This window comes from Furipterus horrens, unplaced genomic scaffold, assembly GCF_987537825.1.
Source record: "Furipterus horrens unplaced genomic scaffold, mFurHor1.1.pri manual_scaffold_1, whole genome shotgun sequence".
In the NCBI taxonomy this organism is placed as follows: Eukaryota; Metazoa; Chordata; class Mammalia; order Chiroptera; family Furipteridae; genus Furipterus; species Furipterus horrens.
The window spans coordinates 131,173,961-131,199,121 of NW_028327171.1; the positions used below are offsets into that span (position 1 = coordinate 131,173,961).

General features: G+C 47.5%; 1 protein-coding gene across 2 annotated transcripts in view; it reads right to left on the reverse strand.

Annotated features, from left to right (window-relative positions):
• Nucleotides 1–658: 658 nt before the first annotated feature.
• TMEM163 (transmembrane protein 163) overlaps nucleotides 659–25,161 on the reverse strand; it is a 221,801-nt gene continuing 197,298 nt past the window's right edge. For both annotated transcript variants that reach the window (XM_090267036.1, XM_090267025.1), the window contains 3 exons: nucleotides 12,516–12,627; nucleotides 4,571–4,712; nucleotides 659–1,694 (listed from right to left, as the gene is read on the reverse strand). In XM_090267036.1, the coding sequence (XP_090123162.1) occupies nucleotides 1,634–1,694; nucleotides 4,571–4,712; nucleotides 12,516–12,627 (315 nt within the window). In that variant the 3' untranslated portion in view covers nucleotides 659–1,633. The remainder of the gene's footprint in view (nucleotides 1,695–4,570; nucleotides 4,713–12,515; nucleotides 12,628–25,161) is intronic.

Genomic DNA, 25,161 nt, shown 5'->3' on the forward strand with positions numbered 1-25,161 from the left:
AAACATGAGGAAGATCCAGTCCATGCTCACACCAAGGGCTTGTGGGTAGGCAATGCTGGAGGAAGGGACAGCACATAGGTCCCAGACACAGCATGTTTGGTGCACACCAGTCCCAGAAAGGTGCCGAGAAAAATGTAAGTGCATGAGTTTAGGAGAGGCTACTTTCTGGCTTCCCTTCCCTGATCTTCCACACTGTAAATATGCAGAAAACCCGCAGGAAAGAAACCTATTGAATCTTGCATTTCCCACGCCTGTTTGAACAGTCCACACTTTAGTCCATGTAACATGTTGACATCCCACAAAGCTGTTGGAGGAAGCTGCGATGACAGCACCAGACTGAACCAGGGTCAGCAACCTCTTGTGCTAAACCGCCTCCCTTTAACCAGCCTGAAATAGCCAGCAGGGGGTGGGGGTGAGGTCTGGGGAGCAGCTGTCCCTCAGTCCCCCCAGGTCAGCTCCCAGGGCCCTGTCAGTGTGTGGCTACCCCTCCCCTGAGTGGTGGGTGGGCCTGCCCCACAGAGTTACGAAGCCCATCACAGCAGTGCTCCGGGTTCTCCATTCCCACTCCACCAGGAACAAGTGACCCTTCCACGTCATCCTTCAGCCACAACGGCAAACCTGCCCATGATGGTGACAAGTCTCAAAGAGAACTTCCCCATACCATACAAAACAGGTAAAGGTCTTTATTGGTCAGACACTGTCACCCAGACAAGCAGCAGTGCGAGAGGTACAGACTGTTGTGTGTTGGGAAACATTTTGACAGAATGTATACCTAACATTACATAAACGGAAGACACCTTGTTCCTTACAGAGGAATCAGCAACCTCTAACAGACTGCAATGCACCATTACCACATAACACAGCATACAGATATATGCACATACAGATCAATCATATAATCATTTATTACAAATAAACTGTAGTTTCACATCTGTCAAAAATGGATCCTGTTTTTACATGTATGTTCAGGGTCTGAATGTACAAGAAAGGGTCGTGTGCTTCGTTCATCCATGCAAAGCTCATACGTGTATCACTAAGTACTTGAAAAATAGAATGGTCTCCTTTTGAACAAATCTGTTTAGATTTAGGATTAGTAAAACAGTATGAAACTAATGAAATATATTGATAGAAATTAGGAAGTGCTACATACTGATGGTTCAGGGTATGTAAAGGGGTGAAGGACAAAAGGGTACATACGGTCTTCCCTTAAATTCTGCCGGGACACAGGCTGTAGGACTGCAGGTGGCTGGAGCCAGTCCAGAGGAGGCGGGGCTAGTCAGCTGCTATCTATTTCAGGCCTGGAGCACCACAGAAGAACCTTCTGCCAAGCAGAGATCTTATCCCACCCACAAGAAGAACCCTTTGACTCCAGAAAATAGAAAAGATCAGTTCCCATTGGAAATGAAGAACCAGTCTCCCCTCCTGTGCACATCGTCCTGTTGGATGTGAGGGGGCTGTGGCGTGAGGGGGCAGTGCCGACCAACCTGCTGGGCAGACCATGTTCCCTTGAACACACACTTTCCAAGTAAGAAACTGGGTGTTCAGTTCACTATTGGCACCGTCCGCCAGTGAGGAAACTTCTTGTCGTCCTGACGGCCTTCATGCAGATGCAGAATGGCGGCTCTGGCCCCCTTCACTCAAACATCTCGTAGTGGCGCGTCTGCCTCACCCTGGGCACCATGTCAATGAGGAGTCTGCAGAGAGGAGACAGGTCACCCCAACACAGACCCTCCACTGCCCTGGGGTGTGGGCACTTGAGGAAGTAGACATGAGAGGCAATTTTTAAAATATATGTAATTCCCATACTGTACAATTCAGCCTTTTTAAGTAAATGATTCAGTGGTTTTTAGTATATGCATGGATTGTCCAACCATTACCACCTCCTAATTCCAGAACATTTCCTCACCTCAAAAAGAAGCACACTAGTATCACTCCCATTTCCCCTCCCCAGGTCCCCCCCAATCACTAACACATTTTCCCCAATTAAGAAAACCTTTAATTTATAAAAATGGACATGTACACAAGTTTTTAAAATTCATCTAATTGTTTAAAGTGTAAAATTTTAATGTTAATATATTTTGTTTTCACATTCCTAAGATAAGTGAAATCATATGGTGTTTGTCTTTCTCTGACTTGTCTCACTTAGCGTACTACCCTCTAGGTCCATCCACGTGTGGCAAATGGTAAGATTCTTTTTTCATGGCAGAGTCATATTCCATTGTATATATGAACCGCACCTTTTTTATCCCCTCCTCTATTTACAGACACTTGGGTTGCTTCAATATCATGGTTATTGTAAATAATGCTGCATATATCTTTTCAAATTAGTGTTTTGGATTTCTCTGGATAAATACCCAGAAGTGGGATTGCTGGGTATATGGTTGCTCCTATTTTTAATTTTTTGAGGAACCTCCATCCTGTTTGCCACAGTGGCTGCACCAATTTACAATCCTAGCAACAGTGCAGGAGGGTTCTCTTTTCTCCATATCCTTGCTAACACTTGTTTGATTCACTGACAGTAGTCATTCTGATAGGTATGAGATGATAACTCACTGGCTTTAATTTGCATCTCTGATGATCAGTGACATTGAGCATCTTTTCATATGTCTATTGGCCATCTGTATGTCGTCGTTGGAGAAATGTCTATTCAGGTTCTCTGCCCATTTTTTAATCAGAATGTTAGGGGTTTGGTTTGGTTTGGTTTTGCTTTGTTTTGGTGTTAAGTTGGATGATTTTTTTTATGTTTTGGGAATTAACGCCTCATGGGATATGTCATCAGTGCATATCTTCTCCCAGGCTGTCAGTTCTGTGTTGCTGATGGTTCCCTTCACTGTGCAGAAACCTGTTAGTCTGATACATTCCCTGTCCCATTGATCTATGTGTCTGTTTTTATGCCAGTATCATGCTGGTTTGATTACTATGTCCTTGTAGTATAGTTTGATGTCAGGTAGTGTGATAAACTTTCAAGTTAATTCTTCTTTCTCAAGATTACTTTGACTATTTGGAGTCTTTTGTGGTGCCATATAATTTGTTCTAGTTCTGTGAAAATCCTATTAGTATTTCAATAGGAATTGCATTAACTCTGTAGATTGCTTGGTATAGTATGGACATTTTAACTATGTTAATTCTTCCAGTCCTTGGCACTGATTTGCCACTCACTGTTTTGAACTCTGTATCTGATAAGATTGCTTAGTTCTTTTGTTTAGTTTTTTCTGGAGTTTTCTCCTGTTCATTTATTTAGGGCATGTTTCTTTGTCTCCTAATTTTCGTTGCCTGTCTGTTGTTTGCTTCTGTGTGCCAGGTAGATCTGCTATGTCTCACAGTATTGGTAGAGTGGCCTTATGTAGTGTCTTGTGGGACCCGTGGTGTAGTCTTCCTGGTCACCTGAGCCAGGTGCTCCAGGGTTGTCCCTTGTGTGGGTTCTTTGTGCTCTCTTGTGTAGTAGAACTTTGACTGCTGTTGGCACATCAGTGGGTGGGACTGACCCTCAGGCTATCTGACTGTCCGTGACTACAGCAGACAAGCTGTTGTGTTGTCCACCCTTCAGGTGAGTCATTTGTAGAGCTGGTTGGGTGGTGCTCTCATGTGGTCTAAAGCTGACTTATTGGTTCTGGGACTTCTTAGGAGGGTCTCCAGTGCAGACCAAGGTCAGCTGCTGCTTGTGACTGGCCTGGGGCTAACTGGTAGGAGCTACAAAGTCATTTGTGTTGGTTGCCACTTGTGCTGGGCTTGTGGCTGTGGAGTAGAAGCTATGTTTTAAGCCAACACCGGCCAAAGTTTATGTCAGGCTCAGGGACCCCTGAGGGGAATTACAATGCGCATTGAGACCTATCACCACTTGTGCTGAGCATGCCAAGGCCAGCTGCTGCTTGTTTGGGGTTTGCGGACCTCTGAGAGGTTTTAGGAAAGTCAGCAGCATGAGCCAAAGGAGACCACTTGTGTGGAAGGTCCCCTGGAAGCACTGGGGCCGGAAATGCGAACTGAGTGAGGTGGGGTCTCAGAGAACTGCCAAGGTCACGCAGAGGGCAGACTGGGCACCCCCCTGTGCCTGAGGTGAGTGGGGGCAGGGCTCAGCAAGGCAATCGTGCCCGCCAGCGCTTCCATCCCTGGAGAGCGCTGCTCTCACCCCTGCCACCCTTCCAGCCCTCACTCTGAACCTCGTCAATCGGTTCCTCCCTGTATATCCCTGGCACTTCTCCAGCTGCTGCCCCTGCCCTGGAGCCCAGAACAAAGGAGTTTGTGAGTGAGCGAGTCCATGCATAGGCCCCTCAGAAGGAACACTTGAGACTCCAGTAGACTTCTGTCTCACTCAGATGCCACCCCGCATTGGCTTTCACAGCCAGATGTTATGGGGGCTCCTCGGCCCAGCACTGGTGCCCCTTTGTGACTTCAAAGTCCTTGCCTCACTTTGGTGCCTGCCACAAGAATGTCTGATCCCCGATGGGAATGTTTTCAGTCACCTGACCTCACCAAGGCTCAGGAGAGTCACAGGTACGAAGTATGACCATCAGGGATAAACAATGGAATACTTTTGGCCACCAGGAAAACAAAGAGGAAAACAGACACTTACTTGACCCCGTAGGCAAATATGGTAAGGCCAATCATCACACCTGTGCTACCATCCAGGTACCAGACCGCTGAGTTATGCTTGAACACCTCGGCACTCAGAAGAATCGAGAAGCCCATCACACCTCCCACGAGGGAGTTAAACCCTGGGGAAGAAGCAGAGAGAGCCTGATGGCAGTGCCAAGCAAACTTTCTTACCCACCCGAACACCTGGCATGCCAAACCTGTGCTGCCAGGAACGCTGCCCAGCAGCACACTCGCAGGCAACAGACACCCACGTTTCTTGGCAAGTCTTTGTTCAAATGTCACCAGAGACCTTGGTAGGTAGAGCTGTCACCCCCGCTGTCAGTCCCCGTCCCCTGCCAGGCACTTAGGCCCGCTTCATGTAGCCTATCTGCAGTTACTGTCAGTCTTCCTCCCTCCCACTCACCAGCATGTCCAGACCCCATGAAGTTCACACAGTGCCTGGCACACATGACGCATTCAAATACTTGGTGACTCAACGCTGTTGAAAGTCTGCTGGGCCCAGTACCCAGCTGAGATCTTCTCAATCCTGTGAAGTCTGATTATTATCCCATTTTACTGATGAGAGAACTGAAGTTAAGCAGTGAGGTTAAATAAATTGACTGAGGTTGTACAGATTGAGAGGAGCAGGGCTAGGCTTCTGCCTGAACCCAAGTGCTTTCCTCCACAGTCTGTTTCAGTCCCCTGAGGATTTTCACTCTCTAGGAAGAGAAATGTGAAGTCAAGAATTAGGTACCCAGTTGCAGAAATGGCAGTCAAAAAAGGATGGGAGCTGACAGACACTGATCATCTGTTTTCAAATATGTCACAGCTCAGTGGGTCCCCACGACTTAGGTATCACACTTCCATTTTGAGTTTCCAAAGACCACATGGGAAGGGAACGGCTTAGAGGGGCTCCCGGGGCCGCACTGTGGTGTGAGCCACAGGCCCCTCGCCCCCCTTGTGCGATGGGAACCTGGAGAAGCGCTAGGTCCATGTTGTCCTGGTGACCTCCTGGCAGCTGGTCTGCACGGGGTCAGTAACCTCACCAACAACACCCCGTTTCATTCCCGGGCAACGCCGCCGTGTAAATACCATGCTTTTGTCAAACTCAGAAGTGTTAACTTCAGGTCCAAGCAGGAAAACTAAGATCAAACTAAGATCAAACAACCTTAAATGTATTCACTGGGGACCGGACCCCTAGGGGAGGGGTTCTAAAGGGAGAGCAGGGGGAGAGGAAGAGCGTGGGGGTAGAGAAGATTTGTGTGAAGCCTGGGTAAGACCCCTTCTCAGGATGCAAGGTAGAGACCCCACAGGCTGCTCCCCAGCAATGGGAACACAACAGACCTGGCTGGGTGCTGCAACGGCATCTCCCTGGGTGCTGCCACCCCCTACTCTTCCCTCCAGTCTGTCCTCGCCTCACTCCCGTTCTCAGCTGATGGCGCGGCCCGTGCTTCTCAGAGCACACAGGTTTAGACAACAATGCCTCATCCCCCCCAACACCAAGTCCACCACCCACATACTCTGTTGCTTCTCCCATTACCTGTTCACTAAAAGACTTTGTTCTTGAAATTCCTCTCCCTCTTCGGGAACATTCCCACTGGGATAAGCCTTCCCCTCCCATCATCCACTTCAGACTCCTGTCTGACCCCACACCACCCACATCGCCAGCCCCATTAACTGTCAACCTTTACAAAGCTTGGAGAGGTGTTTATCCGACTGCACCTCCCATTCTCTCTTCACCTCATTTCAGTCATGCCGGGGTCACTGTGACTCTCTCCATGCTGCCCCGTGCCATGGTTCAGTCATTGTCCTCATTGTACAGCCTCCGGGGGACAGTCCTCAGCCTCCATGGCTCGGCTGGTTTTTCCTCTTCCTTCTCCAGCTTTTCCTTCTCAGTCTCCTTTGCTATAGCCTCCTCTTCCCTGTCTGAGCACCTGCCTCAGTCCCTGAGCTCTTCGTCTGTCTCCATCTCTCTACTCTAGCTCATCACCTCCAGTCCCACATGTCAGTGTCTCCCAACTCTCTCTCTTTGGTTTGACCTTTCCCTTCTGCTACAGACTCGCTCATATAAGCATCTCCAACTGGGCATTTTTACAGCAGAAACCTCAGTTTCTGCTCCAAAACACCTCATCTTCTCTGTAAATGATGCCACCACTCACCCAGTGGCCAAGGCCCAAAATCTAGGAGCCCACCCTTGACTTCTGCCACACCCAAAATCTAACCAACCCCAAATCTAATCAATCATCAAGTTATTCTTGCCAACTCTTACCTCCAACACTCACTCTCCATCCCTACACCTCTCCCCAGTCCCACCGCCCAACCCCTGCCCAAACCCCCCTCAGCCCTTGCCTGCACCCCTACCTCCTCACTGCCTTCCCTGCTTCCCTGCCTGCCCACGTCTCCATTAACCCACAATCCATTTCCCTCACAGCAGCCAGAGTGATCTTTGCATCATCCTATTCATTTTTTTAAAGTCTCTGTGGCCCACATCTTTTCTCATAAGGCCACCAAAAGAATCAGCAGAAGCCATTACTCTGTTACAGGGACCTGGGCTGGAGTTTACCTCTCAGCCACTTTCAAACTTGGGGAGGTTTTGTTTGGGGGGTGGCTAGAGAGAAGGGAAAGACAAAAAGGAGGTGACCACTGCCTCAGGGCAGACTGGGCCCTCTACTTCCCTCTCTCCATCTCTCTGCCATGGGCGCCAGTCGGCCCAGAGCACTCAGAGAAGCCTAGTGGGGCTCAGAAAGGGTGCAGCGAGAACGTGAGGTTCCCCAAGATGGCCACTAGATGTCCACTCAGCTCCACCAAGTCACCAGCTCTGCCAGCCAAGGACAGCCCAGTCTCCTGCTTCTGATAGCAGGGGCCCACTGCATTCACGCTCCCACCTGTGCGTGCTCCCCACACTTCACAGCTGATGGATTCATGGTCTGTTCACCTGCACCTTCTAGGAGGAACCTCTGGCCTCCTCAGCTCTGCTCAGTCTTGGTTATGACAGAGCCTGACTCATTTCAGCTTCCTCTTCACCTCTTATAAGCCTGCCAGGGAATGCTGGATTGAGCACACAGAGATCGGGGGCACCATCCTGTATCTGACCGTTAATATCCTTCAGAATCTCACAGCCTTTCCAGCTGCAGGTGCTGCACACAAAGAACCCTGAGCTCTCAGCGCCGCCCAACAAACCATCCAGCTTACCAACGCAGCACACAGGACCCGACTGGCCACTCACTTGCAGGGCGCCATCCCCGCCCCACCCAGGCCCATGAGCCTCCTCAGTGAAAACCAGAGCTGTTGTCAAGAATAACACTGTTAGCAGTTTAAGAAGCTGTCGAGTGTCTTGAGTAGACACCACCAATCTAGCCTTAATGACTAAATAAGAATCTGTATAATTAAGTAGATGAATTTTATGAAGAAAATTCTGATTAAAAGTTTTCATGTGCTTGAAAACATCACAGACTCTTGGTACTTTAGAATTGTGAAGAAGTGAGAGAAGAGTCGGCAAAGGCCACTCAACTCGGGTTTTCAGCTGTCCCTGTAGGCAATGTGGGGGTCCAGCTCCTGGGCCCTAGTTCAGACTTGCCTCAGGTGCCTTTTCATAATCGTCCTCCGCTTGGTTTGTTGTATGGTATTAATTTGCTGTACAAAATCATTGACTTCAAATAATGCAAAGCTAGTGTCAGCCCAGTGCTGATAGCAACACTCACATGTTGACTAAACTAACTCTCTAAAGGAACAAGCCTACTTAGACAAGATGTACTGCATTGCACCGCAGAGGGGGGAAATCTGGAATTTACCCACACCCTGATGTCCCCCTTCTCTGAAGACCTGCTTCTTGTAAGGACGCAACCTAGCAGTAAAGGATCTGGTGGGGTCAGCCTGACCCAATTCACATACAGCTCCAGCGCGGGAATCAGCCACCTCACCCGGTGACAGGTGAGGCCCGTCCTCTCTGCCTGTACCTGAAGCACTTTGTGGAACTGGCTTTCTTCTTGGACAGAAAGGGCCAGACCATGAGAGGGACACTCTCAGAGAAGCAGCCAGCAAGGATGTCCTCCAGAGCCAGCTGCTCAGAAACCCCCAACATCAGTGACCAGGCATGGCTCCCAAACCCCGCCTCTCCCCCCACCTCCCAGAGTGAGGAAAGAACCAAGAGGAGATAATTACCGGTGGTCTCCTAGCTCTGCTAATCAATGAATGAGTAAAACCTGATCCCAGAATACACAATTAGCAGGAGGCTGCAATTACTGCTGCGTATTTCGCTGGCACGCCCACCATGCAAGGGAGAGCGCAGCATATGACGCCCCCTGCACAATGCACCGGGCACTTTATGGGTAACAGGCCTTTGCCCTTTGCAGTAGCGCTCTCTCCATCCGTGTCTGTCTTCCTCTCACTCTTTCGTCAACCCCCATGGCCCATTCATCCCCATGTCGCTGACATTTCTCCAAGCCCCCTACATCCTCCACCCTCTGCTCTCACCCCTATCCAAGTCTCTACTCAACACCCCCAGCTCCCCACGGACCTTCCCCTGCTTCAGAACTCTCTCCCTCCATTCTGTTCCCCACCTGATGGTTAGAGGGCTGTTTAGAAAACATTAATCATGTCTGCTCATCTGTTTAAATATTTAGCAAAACTTACAGAGTTTCCTACCCTTGACATGAAGTCCTGCATAATGTGCCCTTACTCACTGGTCGAGGCCCCGCCCCCTACGTGCCCCCTCCCGACGCAGCCCCTCACACACCCTGGGCTCCCTCGGCCTGAGGAGTGCTCTTCCCTGCTTTCCTGTGCGTGGAACAATTTTCACTTAAACCATCTCCCTGGTTTTAAGAATATGATGGAAATACCACTTATGTGTATGGATAGTTTTGTGTGTGGATATTATGGAGTCATAAGTTATTTCATTCGGAAAAACAGACTTATCGTTGGGGTCCTCTCTGTGCACCATATGAAGCGGTGGCAAGTTAAAAGAACAGTGAAGTGCAAATAGAAAGTGTCTGGGGTATCGGTAAAACATGATGTAGAACTACCCATCAGGGCTGAGGGATCACTGTTCTGGGAAGGTCAAGCCCCAACCAAGGTCATGGGTGGGAGGGTCTGACTGGTGGTCCACCCTCAGACTTCTGGAGGGCAGGCCTGTGTCTGAATAGATAAAATGTGAGGCTCTGCAAGTGAGAGGGGCTTTGTGACTTTAGCGCCCAGCTCAGGGCAGTGGGAAGAGCTATTTCTCCACACTCAGCACCAGGAACCCAGAAAGCTGTGCTGGCCCATGCAGCTCGCCGTCCCTGGCCCGCCTTCCCTGTCACCCATGTTCCAGGCACAGAGACATGACAGGGAGGCATAGGACACATGGCTGGAGAAGCCAAGGTCCAGCCAGGTCCCCACTCTGTTCAGGCCTAAAGGGCTCAGGCAGCTATGCCCCTCAGTCAACACAAAGGAGCCTCGAAGCTGGCACTCAACACACGCCCCCCTGTGTCACTCAGGCCTCAGAAAAGGGCTAAAGGGCTCCATGCCCAAAGGAGACATTTTCCTTTCAAGATTAAAAAATACCAGACCACAAAAACTGCAGGGAATGAACACTTCCCTCCAAATTCTGGGTCAGCCCCGGGGAGGAAAGAGCACGCTTTAAGCATCCGTTTGATGCAAACTGCCCATAACTCCATGCTGTCTGAATGGGTGGCAGAGACAGCAGCTGAGGGCCCCCCGGGCTGTGGCCTCAGGCAGGCTTGCCTCATTCTCATGGAACTGAGTCACAAGTTCTTCAGATCCAGCCCTGGTAGAAAGAGCTACATCTTTATAGCAGAGGCAGGACTATTTAAAGCAAAAGGACAGACACAGGAAGGAGGTCATTCTGACCCTGAAGTAGGAGCTAGGTTCCCAGCTAACGTGGCACCTAGCACAGTACCAGGCTCAAAAGAACTGCAAACCCCACTGGTTGGAGTAACTGCAGTATCGGCTCTACCAGCAGCGCCCCCAGGACCTGCTTCTGCTGAATCCTAACTTCCCTGGGTCTGCCCAAGGACGGCAACCTCGGGGCTCACCTGGGAGCTTGAGGAGCGGGCCAGCTGCCTGGCCCTCACAGGGGCCTGCACACCCGCCTGAGAGCAGAGCAGGGGAGCGAGGCCCCGCATCCCAAACATCCATTCTTTTACTATGTTAGTTAAAAAGCTTTGTTTCCTACAGGCACATGGCCTCCACAGCTCAGGGAGAAGGGTGTCACCTTGCAAGGGCCAGGTCAGAGGGCAGGCCCTGCTGATCAAAATGGTATACGCCCCTGTGGTGCACTGTGTCCTGGCCCCTCGAGGTGGCCATGGCGGCAGCACATACCTCAGGGTGCATCATATGGACTGGTCGCTGGTGTGCAGTATGATTTCCTAAGCCCACCTCAGTCCCCAGAACCAGAACCTTCAGGGGTGAGGCCCAGGAACCTATGTTTCTAACAAACACCAGGAGCAATTCTGATGCTGCCAGTGGCCGTGGTCAACTGACTAGTGTCTGGGGCCCCTGGCTTTGCAGTCAGCATGTCAGAGCATGTAAGCCCCAACTTCTTCAGGTCTGTTCAAAGGAACCACACACACTCTCTCTCTCCTCTCTCTCTTTCTCTCTCTCTCTCTCTCTCTCTCTCTCTCTCTCTCTCTCTCTCTCTCTCTCTCTCTCTGATGGTGCTCCTCGAAAGGCAGCTGTGGTTGCAAAGCTGGAAATAACAATCTGGCTTCCTGCCCACCTGCCCTACTGTGCAAAAGCCCAGCTCCACACACAGCAGGGCATCAGCACGTGACGAGGTGTCCAAGCCCACACAGTGTCACCAGGCTTTGTCCCTTGGGAGAGAGGGGCCCCCTGCACTGCCATTTACGCCCTCCACAACAGAAGCAACAGCCACCACCCATGTCTGCCTGCATTCACCCTTTTCACAGAGGAGAGAGCCTTGAGAGCTGGGGGGTGGAGGGGGTGAGAGGATATTTTCTTAAAGAAGAAACCGAAGGCCTGGCTGATGTGGCTCAGTGGACTGAGCACTGGCCTGCAGACCAAACGGTCACCAGTCAGAGTACGTGCCTGGGTTGAGGGCCAGGTCCCCAGCTGGGGGTGTGTGAGAGGCAACTCTCACACATCAATGTTTCTCTCTCCCTTTCTTCCCCTCTCTCTAAAAAATAAATTTAAAAAATCTTTTTAAAAAAATAACAAATCCAATGATTCCTGCTCTTTTGTGCAGACATATTCACCAACCCACAAGCTTTTACCCTTTGACCTCTCACCCCAGAGTACAAGGACTCATGTCTCTACCCCTGACAACTGCACATGCTCAAGAATGAAGAGAAAGAAAATGGCCAGGTGATAGTGTTTGTCAAGGTTCTTGTTTACATACCGGCACTAGTTCTCAAACTGAAGTGCATTTTTCCTGCTTTCACACTCCCCTTTCTGTCATTGCAAGGCCATGCAGGAAGCTCCCCCTGACCCCTAGGGACCTAGAGGGACCCTTCCACCTGGTTTGGGTTCTCAGCAGAGAACACATGGTTCACTTTTCCAGTGAAGCCCTGCTAATTGCAGCCTGAACTCCCAGGTGCAGTAGCTGGAGGGGAAAATGAGCATGGACAATCCACAAAGAAAACTTCTATAGATTGACTTTTTATTTGCAGCAATGCACATAGAATCCAAGACTCCAGAATGCCCTTTGTGCTTCACAGTTAAGAAGCTGGGGAGCCCCAATCTTCCCTGGTAGGAGGTCAGGGTGAAGGTGATTCATGAAGTGTTTATTATATTCCCAGAGCACAAGCCATTTGCCCCAATATGGGAACCCTGAGAATCATTATACGGGCTGGGTAGGTGAGACTAATGAGAACTGATTCAAAATTGTTGACCTCTTCTGCAAGACAAGCAACTAAAAGTGATGCACACAGCATCACCCTTCACTGTGACCTCCGGCCTCGGAGGTCTGCCACACTGGCCTTACTCACCATCTGTTATGAGAGCTCTGCTGGTCAAAACCTTCCCCAACATGAACTTCAGCACGGCCAGGATGCTGCAAAGGATCCCACTTAAAATGGAAACACTGAACAGGAAATCATCCTAGAAGAGAAAATTCCAGATTTCAACAGTTCACGCGCTAGAGCAGATTATCTGCAAATCGCTTGCCTTAAAGATCAGCTTTGTTCCCAGAACAAATAATCAGTCGCATGTGCAGCTACCAGGTGGGGGTTATATTGTTTGTTTTCATCTTAGTTATCTGGGTCACTGGGAACTGGAGAAGATGATAAAAAACAGATAATCTTGACATATTTCCTTAGAAACCCATTACTTTTTTTTTTTTTTTTCCCCTGTAGGAGAGTCCCCTTTTCACTATTAGGCCAAAATGATTGGCAATCATTGATCATAACAGAGTTGGTCAAAATACTAAAAACAGTGCCTTCTATGTAGAGTTTTTCATAGGTAACTTTAAAAGAAGCTGAGTAAGAATTTGGAACATCTAAGTGCACCACTGGCCTAAGAACACTTCAGCACACAGCCCACTAAATTAGCCACAGAGGCGAGCATTAACGGGGCTACTAACGACCCACTTTCCCCCTTAAACTCACATGAGGCAATTAGAAGTCAACTATAGCCCTCAAGGTGGGGCCGAGGCATCTAAAAATACTGTCTGCTATTGACGTTATCTTAGCACTTCCTATAAGTTGTTACCTCACCTCTGCAAGCAAATGAGTGAGTCATACGCAAAGGAGAGCACCTTGTCTCAAGACCCAAGGGCCCACGAGGCTCCTCACGTCAAGCTCCTCTGGCACTCCCAGGGGACAAAGCCTCCAGATTCTCCAATATGAAAAATGCAACTGTCAGCAGAAATCTGATAAAGCATAACATATACACAAAGAAATTGGATTCCTTAAGCGTATTACCATTCAAATTCACAAACCTGCTGACAGAAAGTCGGGAAGAGGGATGACAGCCTGTTCCCCTGAGTTCAAAGCTGGACAGAGCCATTGGAAAAACCACCTCAATGGAAACAGGGCCGTTACCTGCATGGGGATTGTGGGGGATATGCCTTGGCCCCAATGCTGGTGCTTGGTTTTAACATATGTCCACAAATCTTTCGCACTCCTTCCTCTGGGAGGCACAACTTAGTTTCCACCTCCCTTGAGTGTGGGCTGGACTTGTGGCTGGTATCTCACAGATAGGGTATGGGAAGGGAAAGAGAGTAACTTTACAGGGGAGAGCCTGGCAAGTGGTCTTAGCAGATGATCAAGATTAAAGTGACCAATAATAAATTATGCTATCCTGTGCCTCCTGATACAACATGGCGAGAAGAAAACCACTTAGTGTTCTACCTAAAAATCCATAACCTCAGCTTAATCATGAAAAAAAAGTTAAAGCCATATTGAGGGAAAGCCTACAAAATATCTGAGCACTACTTTTGACACATGTCAAGGCCATGAAAGACAAGGAATAACCGAGAGAGAAACTGTCATAGATGGGAGACAAGGAGACATGAGGAATAAATGCAACATTGTTTCTGGGACTGGTGCCTGGAAAGGAAAAAGGTCATTAAGTGGGAAAGCTGGGGAAATCAGATAGTCTGGATTTTCATTAACAGTGTTGCCAATGTCGTAGTGGCGGTAAATGTGCTCCGGTTATCTATGTAACATGTTAAACATTAGGGGAGACTGGACGAAGGGTATAAGGGGATTCTGTAATGTCTTTGTAACTCTTACATATCTAAAATTATTTAAAGTTTAAAGTTTTTTAAAATAATCACCTTACTGAAGTTTCACCTCCTCAAATTATCAGGAAGAGCTGTGCCAAACCTGGCCTCTTGGCAGATCCTAAGTCCCTGCTGTACTTGAGGTTACACAGCAGGGGCCATGACGGGAGGATCCCAAATCAAATACCCTTTGTGCGGGGACTCGGCAGATTCAGGGAGACAGTACCCCAGGAAATAATGCGAGCATTATTCAGGAATCACATGTCAACACAGACCCAGGTTTTGATGGGAATGGAAAGCTTAAGTGGGGGGACCAGGGCATTCAACTGAGCACTCTAAGGCCCCAAATTCGAAGGCTGAATTCTGACATGGCTCACTCCATGCCTTTCTGGCTCCATTCAATCACTGTATTTGCAAAGCCCTCATCCCTGTCTCCAGAGGTGGATCAAGTCTGCATTCACCCTGCCTAGGTGCCAGGGAAGTGGGGGTGGAGGTGTCCCACCCCCAGATGCAGCTCGAGGAGAGCACTGCAGCTCTGGCGGTCCTCTCCTGGGTCTGCTAATCCAGGAAGCTTACTACTAACTGGGGGCTTGGTTGTCCAAGGGCAGTGATGAGCCAGCAGGCCTTTGTGCAAGTGTAAAATCCATCACTTGCTACAGAAACAAAGCCAAGCTCTCAAATCTCAATTCTCTTTTCCATGAAGGGCAGCCAGAAGCCTGCAGCCCCTGGCAAGCATCATATGTACCACAGGGAGCAACTGTCATCAAAGAGCCCAACACATCATCCAGGCACTAACTTATGCCACCAAACTAGGTGCTAATGCTAAGCCCTGGCCTAAGTGTGGTAAGCAGTCCTATAAAAGAAACATAAGGGACTTATTACTGAGAAAAAAGTATGTGTGGTGAAATATAAATAAACATAAGGGACTATGGATTGGGACCCATAGTGGCTTATCAAAAACTCTCCATGGCCTGGGTGGCTCTGAGGTCCAATTCCTGGAGGAATAGGGGGATGAGGTTACTGATGTCATAAAGCAGAAGCATCACCTAGTAGTTAAAGGTACCAAAGCAGAAGCCTCACTGAATAACTGTGTGACTTCGGGCAAGTCACTGAACCTCCCTCTAGTCCCCCACCTCCACTTCTATAAAACGGAGAAAAGAGCAGACCTCCCACTCCTGGTGGCTGTGTACTGTGTCCACAGCAATCAGCAGGAACTACATTTCCCAGAATTCCCTTTCTAGGTGGCTTTGAGTCCCACTTGGCCACCAGAGACATCTGTGTGAGATAAGGAAGGGAGCAGTGAAGTGGCGGCTCCCAGTCCCTGAGCGCAGGTGCAGGGCCAGGTGCTGCTGCAGCCCACGATGTGTTGCTGGCCCACTGGCTTCCCTTAGAGGGAGGGCGGCAGCCAGCCCCCAGCGCCCCTAGCTTCCACTGCACCCCTTCCTGCTCCTCTGTGTCCTGAGCCAGGCATGTGTACAACTTCATGGCAAAAGGCACGTGGCATCAGGGTTGAGACCGTGAGGGTCAGATGCAGTTCCAGTCCATCCACAGAGAACCAGATTGTCCTTGTTCTGCTCCACTCATTCCTCATGTTTCCTTCCTTCCAGGCAGCCCTGTGACTTCAGACCCCGATTCCGGGTGGCAGTCTGACAGGGGGCTCTTCTGCAGCCCCCACCTCCTTAAGGTCCCATCCCTGCAACCATGCCCTATTCAATTCCACTTAGAGAGGTGCCGCTTCTCTGCTTGACCCTGACAAACCACTTCATAAGGATGTTTCAAAGTGTTTAAACAGTGCCTAGCACAGAGTAAATGCTCTCTTTAAGTGTGGAGAAGCCAATATGTGAAATCCAAGTTTTTCCTGTCCATGGATTATTTCTGCCACCCATGTTGTGTTCCTAGGGTCAGCTCTGAAGGAACAACACCAGTATCACACCTTATTGAAGTCTGAGAAAACAGAGATTGTGCCATTTTGAGGCCTCACCCAGAGCTACAAGGCTTGGTTGGCTCATTACTGCTGGATTGATCTGCCTCAGAAGAAAATTAACCCTGAAGGCCCCACAGAGGACCTGGGCTGCCCTAGACCTGCCAAAGAGCCTCTCCCAAAGCTGCAACCAAAAGCTGGCCCAGCTGCCCTGCTGCTACAGAAGCCAACACTCAGGAGGCAGGTGCTGCTATAAAGGAAAGTTGTTTATTTTCAGGTGCCAGCAACCTGGAAGATGGGGGACTCACATCTCAAAGCCCATCTCCTCACCTCAGTGGAGGCAGAGGTTTTCCTAAGGAGGGAAAGGGAAACAGAACAAAGAGATCAAGGGAGGGGGTTGAAAAGTTCTCTACATGCAGACAAGCACAGTCCATTCTGATAAGGTGTCAAATGTAAGAGACATTTGAACCTGTAGAGAATTTTTGGTGAGTTTATTTGAGCCAAACTGATTACAATTGCCAGGAAGCAACATATCAATTAGACAAGTTCAGTTAAGGAAAACACTGACCTTTGTTAGAAAAAAATTCTGATCTAGGACTTGACTACCTACCATGAACTGCTGTTAGTTAATAAGTTTTGATTTCAGACCATTCTTTGTGGTTACTTTAGGTCTCTGGGATTGTAAGGCTGCCTCGCAGGTCTTTTCTGAGCTTGTCAGGGTCATATGTGGCCCCTTTCTTCCACAAACGTAAGCGATGGTCCAGTGCGCATCATCCTGGCTTAGTCATCTGGCTTCACGTCATCCTGGCTCCACGGTGTAAAGTCAGTAAATCTCTCAGGACTGGGATGCTTGAAGGTCAGAGTCTGTATCTTTTGAAGTTAGTTCCTAGGAGTCTTATACAAATATGCTGTTCACCTACCAGCTACATATCAGTCAGAGTTAGTGCTTACAAAAACAATGTCCAAAGAACGGTGGGGTGGGTTACAATTTCCCACTGTTACAAAACTAGCTTTCAAAATCCTAGAAGTCCTCTGTGATTTCCCCACCAGAGCCCACCCGGCTCTCTTCTGTCCGCACTGCCACCACATCTATTGTCAGCATGAGCAGAATGTCACAGAGATGTGGCCACTAGTCTGCTCAAGACATTGGTCACTGTTATGAACTGTTTGTGCCCCCCCAAATGCATATGTTGAAGCTCTAACCCCCTAATGTGATGTTATTTGGAGATGAAGTCTTTGGGAGGAATTAGGGTTAAATGAAGTTATGAGGATGGGGCCCCCTTGGGATGGGATGAGCACCTTATGAGAAAAGGAGGTGAGCTCTCTCTCCACCAGCACCCATTGAGGAAAGGCCAGGTGAGGTCATAGTGATAAGGCAGTTTTCTCACTGAGATGTAAGCAATAAACTTTTTTGTTTAAGCCACCCAGTCTCCGGCATTTTAGTACAGCAGCCAGAGGTGACTAAGACAGTCCCTGAGTGTAATGGAAAACAAACAAACAAACAAACAAAAGCATTTCTGAGAGGATTCCTCTCTAAAAGTTAGGGAGCTGAAGCAGGCATGGCTAATGATAAGAAATTGCAACCCAAGCAGGTATGAACCACCACTGACTTCTTTCAAAGTGCGGTCACACCTGTCGTGCCTCCCTTAATTCTCATGGCCAGGTGTAGTCAGCATTTGGCAAGTGGAAAAACATATGCACATAGGCTAAAGGACTTGCCCAGGCTCGCTTAGCTAGTGGCAGGACCTGGATCGGTTCCCGGCTGTAAACAGTACCAGTATGCTTCATCTGTGGACTTGTAAACATCTCTCATATCATCACTCATCCACAGACTCTGTAAAAACAGAGGGATAGCCATTTCCTTGTTAGGTATTCAGTTGCCCTTGTTACTAGCACTGGGCCCTATGATGTCAGATTTGGACAGAAGATTAGGGCAAAAAGTGCAAGAAGGCTGGCCACTGACTCAAAAACCAAGTAAAGTAAAATAAAAATGAAGGGGAGCCACAGATTGGGAAAAAACATTTGCAAACATATTTGTCAAAGGTATTGTACCCAGAACATATTAAGAATTTCTGTAAGTCAGTAAGATAACAGGACTCAATTTTTTAAAAATGAGCAAAAGATTTGAATGAAACAATTTTCCAAAAAAGATACATGATTAGCAAATAAACACAAAACATTATTCATCAACAAGGATCTGTAAATCAAAACCACCATGAGATACTACTACATACCAATTAGAGTTAATAAAATAAAAATAAATAATAATGATCATAGTGAGGATGTGAAGCCACTGGAACTCTCACGTTCTACCGGTAGGGATGTAAAATGGTACAGCCACATTGTAAAACAGACTGGCCATTCCTTCTAAAGTTAAATATTTATTTACCGTAGGGCCTAGCAATTCAACCCACTGGTGTTGTCCAAAAATAAACATAAGCCGATGTCCACACAAAAACCTGACCACTAATGTTCTTAATGTTCTTAGCCACTATTTTCATAGTGTCAAAAAACTGGAAACAACCTAAATGTCCAACAACTGGTAAATGGATAAACAAACTAGAGTGTGTGTGTGTGTGTGTGTGTGTGTGTGTGTATCCATGTAATGGAATACTACTTGGCAATGAAAAAGAATGGACTACTGATGCATTCGGCAAGACTATGGCTGCACTTCAAAAGCATTATGCTAAGTAAAAGAAAGCAGACAGAAGAGACTAAATACTTTATGATTCCATTTATATTACAGTCTAGAAAAGGAAAATTATGCCAACAGAAAGCAGATTGGTGGTTGGGGAGGGGAGGTAATAATGACTGCACAAGTGCCTAATGGAACCTTTTAAAGTGACAGAAATATTCTACATCTTCATTGTGATGGTAGTTCTGTGACTATATACCTCTACCAAAACCTGTTAACATGTATAGGAAATTCTACTGTATGTACATTATATATCAACATAACTAACTTCTTTTTTTAAAGCAATTTATTGCCCTGGCTGGGTAGCTCAGTTGGTTGGAGCATTGTCCCACACAACAAAGGTTTCAGGTTTGATCCCCAGTCAGGGCATGTTCCAAGGTTATGGGTTTGATTCCCGGTCAGGGCACCTACCTAGGTTGCAGGTTTGATCCCTGGTCAGGACACGTACATACATGAGGCAAACAAGTGATGTTTCTCTCTCACATTGACATTTCGCTCTCTCTCTCTCTCCCTCTCCCTCTCTCTGCCTCTCTCTCTTCCTTTCTCCCTAAAATCAACAAACATATCCTTAGGTGAGCCTTTAAAAAACAAGCATTTTATCTCAGGGGATCCGTAGGTGACAATTAAAAATATGTACATAGTTCAGTTAATGGACATTATCATAATATACGTAATATTCATTATCATGATTTTAGGTAGAGAACAGAGATCAAAGCACAATCATTATAAAGATTAAATCAGAGGCTTAGGAGAGGTCAGTGATGGAACATAGACCCGGATGGGCTGACTTCAAGCCTCCTGAATTTTCTACTGATTTTTTTCCCACTGTCTGGCTGAGTAAACACTCCTTTTTATAGACTTATCTCAAGTGTTTCCTCCTCATTGAGCGTTTCCTGACAACTCACGCTCTAAGAACTGACACTTGAACTCCACACCCCCACTGGACCATGTCCTCAAGGGTCCCATGACATGTCCTTGCCCTTGTCTCTTTCTTTGTCTCCCTCCCCTGTAAGCTCATTGACAGAAGAAGAGATCCTTGCTCATTCTCTCAGTATCTACCCTATAACAATAAAAAATGAATTACCACAATGCACAGAGCGATGTCAGAATCACAATCACCCAGACTTTTGCAAGCAGTTTTATGGAAGATGCAGAAATGTTTATCCATATAGCCATTTGTCATCTTGGCCCACAGTAAACCTCAGTGGCATGAAGCTACAAAATCACCTCCATAAAGGTATTCCTGGGGTGGTGGGGCAGGGGACGGAGAGGACTAAACTGCTATCTAATGGTCAAATGAGATGTGGGAATGCACCTCGGAATGGGGAGAAACACCACCCCAGAGAGGGTGTTCTTGAATGCCAGCTGTTTCCCTGGAACTTTGGAGGGAAGCAGGATATGGGTGAGGGCGAGGCTGAAACTCCGCAGAGGGTGTTGACAGACTCTCACAGCTGTTCTCACGGTCCAAAATACTGGACACGAGGTCACTCTGAACATCTCTCTGCTCCCGCCGGCAGGGCAGTGGAACATGAAAGCCTGACTCTAAAGGCCTCCCCATGCCTACCACCCCATGGCCCCCAACCCAACTTCAGGACAGCTTAGGAGAAGCCACCTCAGCCTGGCCTCCACCTTCCAGACCACATGTGACAAAGGCCAATGGTCAACCCATCTGAGAAGTGTCTAAGAACCAGTAATACCTTAAATCTGCAATGCCCCAACTTCATTGGTCCCAAAACATGAAAAGCAGCACCTTAGCTCAATGAAACACATCACATCATATAGGAATTCCACGACCCTGACAGACCCCTGTGGAACAAAAAGCTCTCCACTCTGCACTCTGTGGTCTATACGGAGATTAATCCTGTCCTACCTAAGAGATCAAGTCACAGGAACACCCGCATGCCCCTGCTCTCACCCAGGCCCTCACCGCCAGCCCCTGCAACTGGCCCATGATCAGGCAAGGGAGAGCATGCCTTCCCAATGAGCATAAAGTGGCCTTAAAATTATAGAGCATTAGAACTAGAAAGGGGCTTAGAGATCATTGAATTGATGATGCAAGTGGGGAAACTGAGGCTAATAAAGAGCAGGTGGCTACCCCAAAGGCAGCAGAGAGAGAGTGGCAGAGCTCAAGGCTCACAACCAGCAGCCTCCTCAACCTCGGCAGCCAGACACTGTCAACTCCTCCTAATTCTCTCCGCCGGAAAGTGGTGAAAGCGACAAGGCTAATTTGGGGATTCAAAGGCAATTAGGGGAGAGCAGATAAAACCCAATCTGGGGAGGGAGGATCTTTGCACAGACATGTGGTATTAGTCATTGCACACTAGCTCTGCAGACAGACCTTGATCTGCGGCCACATCAGGGCCGCAGTCAGCTTTTTCCGGGAGGATACAGGGCCTGGCACTGCCCCGCCCACAGACTGATGACCTGGCGGATGAGTTCCTATGACCTGACACACACTGATAAAATGATGACCTTTTCCAGCCCCTCTCCGCAAAGCCAAACCCAACCAGATCAACTGGATGGAGCCGACCCCTCTGCCTCACCTTTACCATTCTCCCCTTCTCCCACTCCACTCCCCAACCCTGGCTTCCTCCCTGTTCCTCAGACATGATAAGCACACTCCTACCTCAGGACCTTTGCTCATGCTGTTTCCTCTCACCTCCTCACCTCTGTCATATCTCTTAAGTATCTCAAGTATCACCTTCTCAGTGAAGTTCTTCCTTGACTATAACTCCTCTCCATTTCCAGTCTTTTTTTTTTAATAGCACTTTTCACATTCAAACACATTTATGGCTATTTAAATTTAAAATTAATAAAACTTAACACTCAGTTCCTCATTTGACTAGCCACATCCCAGTGCTCAATTGCCACACATGGCTATTGGTTATATTGGAGAGTGCAGATTTAGAATATTTCCATCAACACAGATAGTTTTAGTGGACAATATTGATTTAGAAACTAGTTAGCTATTCCCTCTGAACTGGGATAAAGCAATAAGTGGCCAGAAAGCATTCTAGACAATTACAGGGCAGAAGCGGACAGAGATTATGACCTGACAAAGAGTCAAAAGCAGTAAGCAAGGACATCAGACCTAGAATTAGGCAATCACAGGGCTAAAATTCATCACAATAGATTTACATCAGCCTCCAAAAGGAACCTAAGGATTAGGTTTTTTTCTTAATTATTGCATAATTTTTAATTGAGGTATAATTAACATATGATAAAATATACAGATTTTAGACATTCAATTTGATGAGTTCTGTCAATGGTAACACCCATTGAACCACTCCTAAAACAAAATAGAGAGCATTTCCATTACCGTAGAAGGCTCCTTCCTGTCCCTTTTTCCACTCCCTGAAACTACTTTCTGACCTCAATTACCAAGGATTAAGTTAGTCTTTTCTCAGATTTTACGTACATGGAATCATAAAGTATCATACAGTTTTGTGTGGCTTCTTTTGTTAACATAATGTTTTGAGACTCATCTGTGTTGCTGAAGGTATGTATCAACAGTGTGTTCTGTACCATCCTTGAGTCTGAGTCTAGTGATCAGTGACACAGCCCTCCCCCATGGAAGGTTTTCTTGAACTCAGCCTAAATGCCTCCGGTTCACACTAGGCTTTTTTATTTAGGTTCTCAATGGAGATAGGCAGTTGAAAGGCAAGAAATAGGCAAAGAAACAGGAAGGAAGCTGATGGTGCTTAATCATCTCCCCTTACATAGGAGACCATCTGCCATTATGAGAGGTGTATCTTCAGATCAAAATATCAGGGTAAAATGACCTCAGGTAGAGAAATTGCTAGAACAATCTCCCATCAGTGTCTACGGGCAGCCTCTAAAAAGACTAGTCCAATCACTGATCAAGATCATGGCTGTCAGGATGTCCCAATGCAACTTTCTAACCTTATCAGCCTGCTGGCTAAAACTGAATTCCACCATGTTCCCTGTATGGACTGTATGCTTGTGTTCCCTGCAAATTCATATGTTGAAGCTCTAATCTCCAGTGTGATGGTATTTAGAGGTGGGGCCTTTGGAGGGTAATTAAGTCATAAGGATGGGGCCCTCACAAGTAGGATTAGTGCCGTTACAAGAACAGACACAAGAGAAAGGATCTCTCTCTGCCATGTGAGGGCACAGCAAGAAGGTGGCCATTTGCAAGCCAGGAAGAGTGTTCTCACCAGACACCAAATCTGCTAGCACCTTGACCTCAGAATTTCCAGCCTCCAGAAATATGAGAAATAAATGTTTTAAATTCTGATGAAGATGGCAGAGTAGGTAAACATTGTGCTCACTTCCCCCCATGACTACATAAAAATTATAACTAAATTATAGAACAATCCATCTGGAGAACCATCTGAAGAAGCTGAACAGAAGTCCTTTAACTAAGGGCATAAAGAAGCCACACTGAGACTGGTAGGAGGGGCAGAAACAAAAAATGATCTGGTCCTACAGCCACATATTGTAGATGAGAATCAGGAGGGATATCTCATTTGCAGAGGACCCCCTTAGGAGCAAGATTTCCAGCCACACACTGGGCTCCCCAGCCCAAAGCACCAGCACTGGGAAGAGGAGCCCCCACAACATCTGGCTGTGAAAATCAAAGGGGATTCCATCCATCCAGATGAGACAGAAGAAGGTTGCTAGAAACTCAGTTATCCTCTCAAAGGACCCATGCACAACCTCACTTGCTTGTCGGCACCCTCCCTGGGCTCCAACACACTGATTGTTTTGTAGCTGCTACCAGGTAGCCACGGGACAGTCCCAGGTAGCCACTGGTGCATGCCAAGAGGTCCCAGAACCAACCCACCAGGTGGCTGGCTTCAGACTACAATAGAACAGCAAACCCCAAGGAAAGTCTATCGACACAGCAGGCCCTGCTGGGGCGAATCCCACTCTTTGGGGTCAGCCTCCACACGGCTGCAGCTCATATGCTATAGTCGTGGCCAGTCCTCCCAGCAGTCAGCCTGAGGGTCAACCCCACCCACTGACATGCCAACGGCAATCAGGGCTCAACTACAACAGGAGGGCACACACAACCCACATAAGGGACACTCCTGACACACTCAGCTCAGGTGACCAGGGAGGCCATGCCAGTGGGCCTCAAAGGTCACCTACCACATAAGGCCACTCTGCCAAGACTGGGAGATGTAGCAGCTCTACCTAATACATAAACAAACACAGGGAGGCAGCCAAAATGAGGAGACAAAAAACATGTCCCAAATGAAAGAACAAGAGAAAACTCTAGAAAAAGAACTAAATGAAATGGAGATAAACAATCTATCACATACAGAGTTCAAAAAAGTGGTTATATGGATGCTCAATGATGTCAGTGGGAACTTCAACAAAGAGATAGTAAGCAGAGATAAATATTTGTTGGTCAAGCCCCCTAATCTGTGATATTTCATTATAGCAGCCAGACAGACTAAGATATCCACCATCACTCCCACCAATAACTCATACACCAAACAGAGGCGGGGGTGTGAGTTAACACCTGCAAATCAAATTCATCCTCCAAATGATTCACATTATCACATGAAATGGAGGATCCTTGTTCCTGGCAGGTCATCAGCCAGCAGCCATCTCTAACCCTGAGATACTGAGTTTCTCCATCCTCTCTGCCACCATGTTTCCATACAACCCCATATTTCCATAGAGCCCCCTCTTCAAGTGTTTTCTCACAGTGTTGCTCACAGGAAAACCTTTCATAAAAATGACATTTTTTTGCAGTACCACTTGTCACGTCCTACTTTCAGTTTATTCCTTATAGCAGTGACACCAGTAGATGCAATTCCAGGTCACAGTGAGCTATGGTCACTCACACCAGACAGAGGGCATGTGTGAAAATCCAACTCACCCATTCCCCCAAAGACCAGCATGTTCCCTTATCATCAGCTGCGTGACAGCACGCAGGGGACCATGGCCGTTCACTTGCTTACAACTGCAAAAAAAAAAGGTGTCCTTTGCTTTCCTAATGAGGACAAATTTCAAACCATTCTGATGCTGCATATGTTATAGAATTACCCAGGGAAATGCTAGTGCTGGTTGAATAATAAATGTATATCGATTTATGGCCCCAGGTGAAATTAAAAGTCACTCTTACCTTTAGATCTTCTTGTCCCCCACCCCCACCCGTCAGGCAGATGAGAAAAGCTAGCAGATGTGGAGAAAATTATACTGAGTGCAAGCCCTCAATTTCCCCTGGCTATTAAATTATATTGACAAATTGCCGTGGATTCACATTAAATGGTTTCACAATTTTAAAATTAACATATCAAACCATTCTGATGTTGGGAG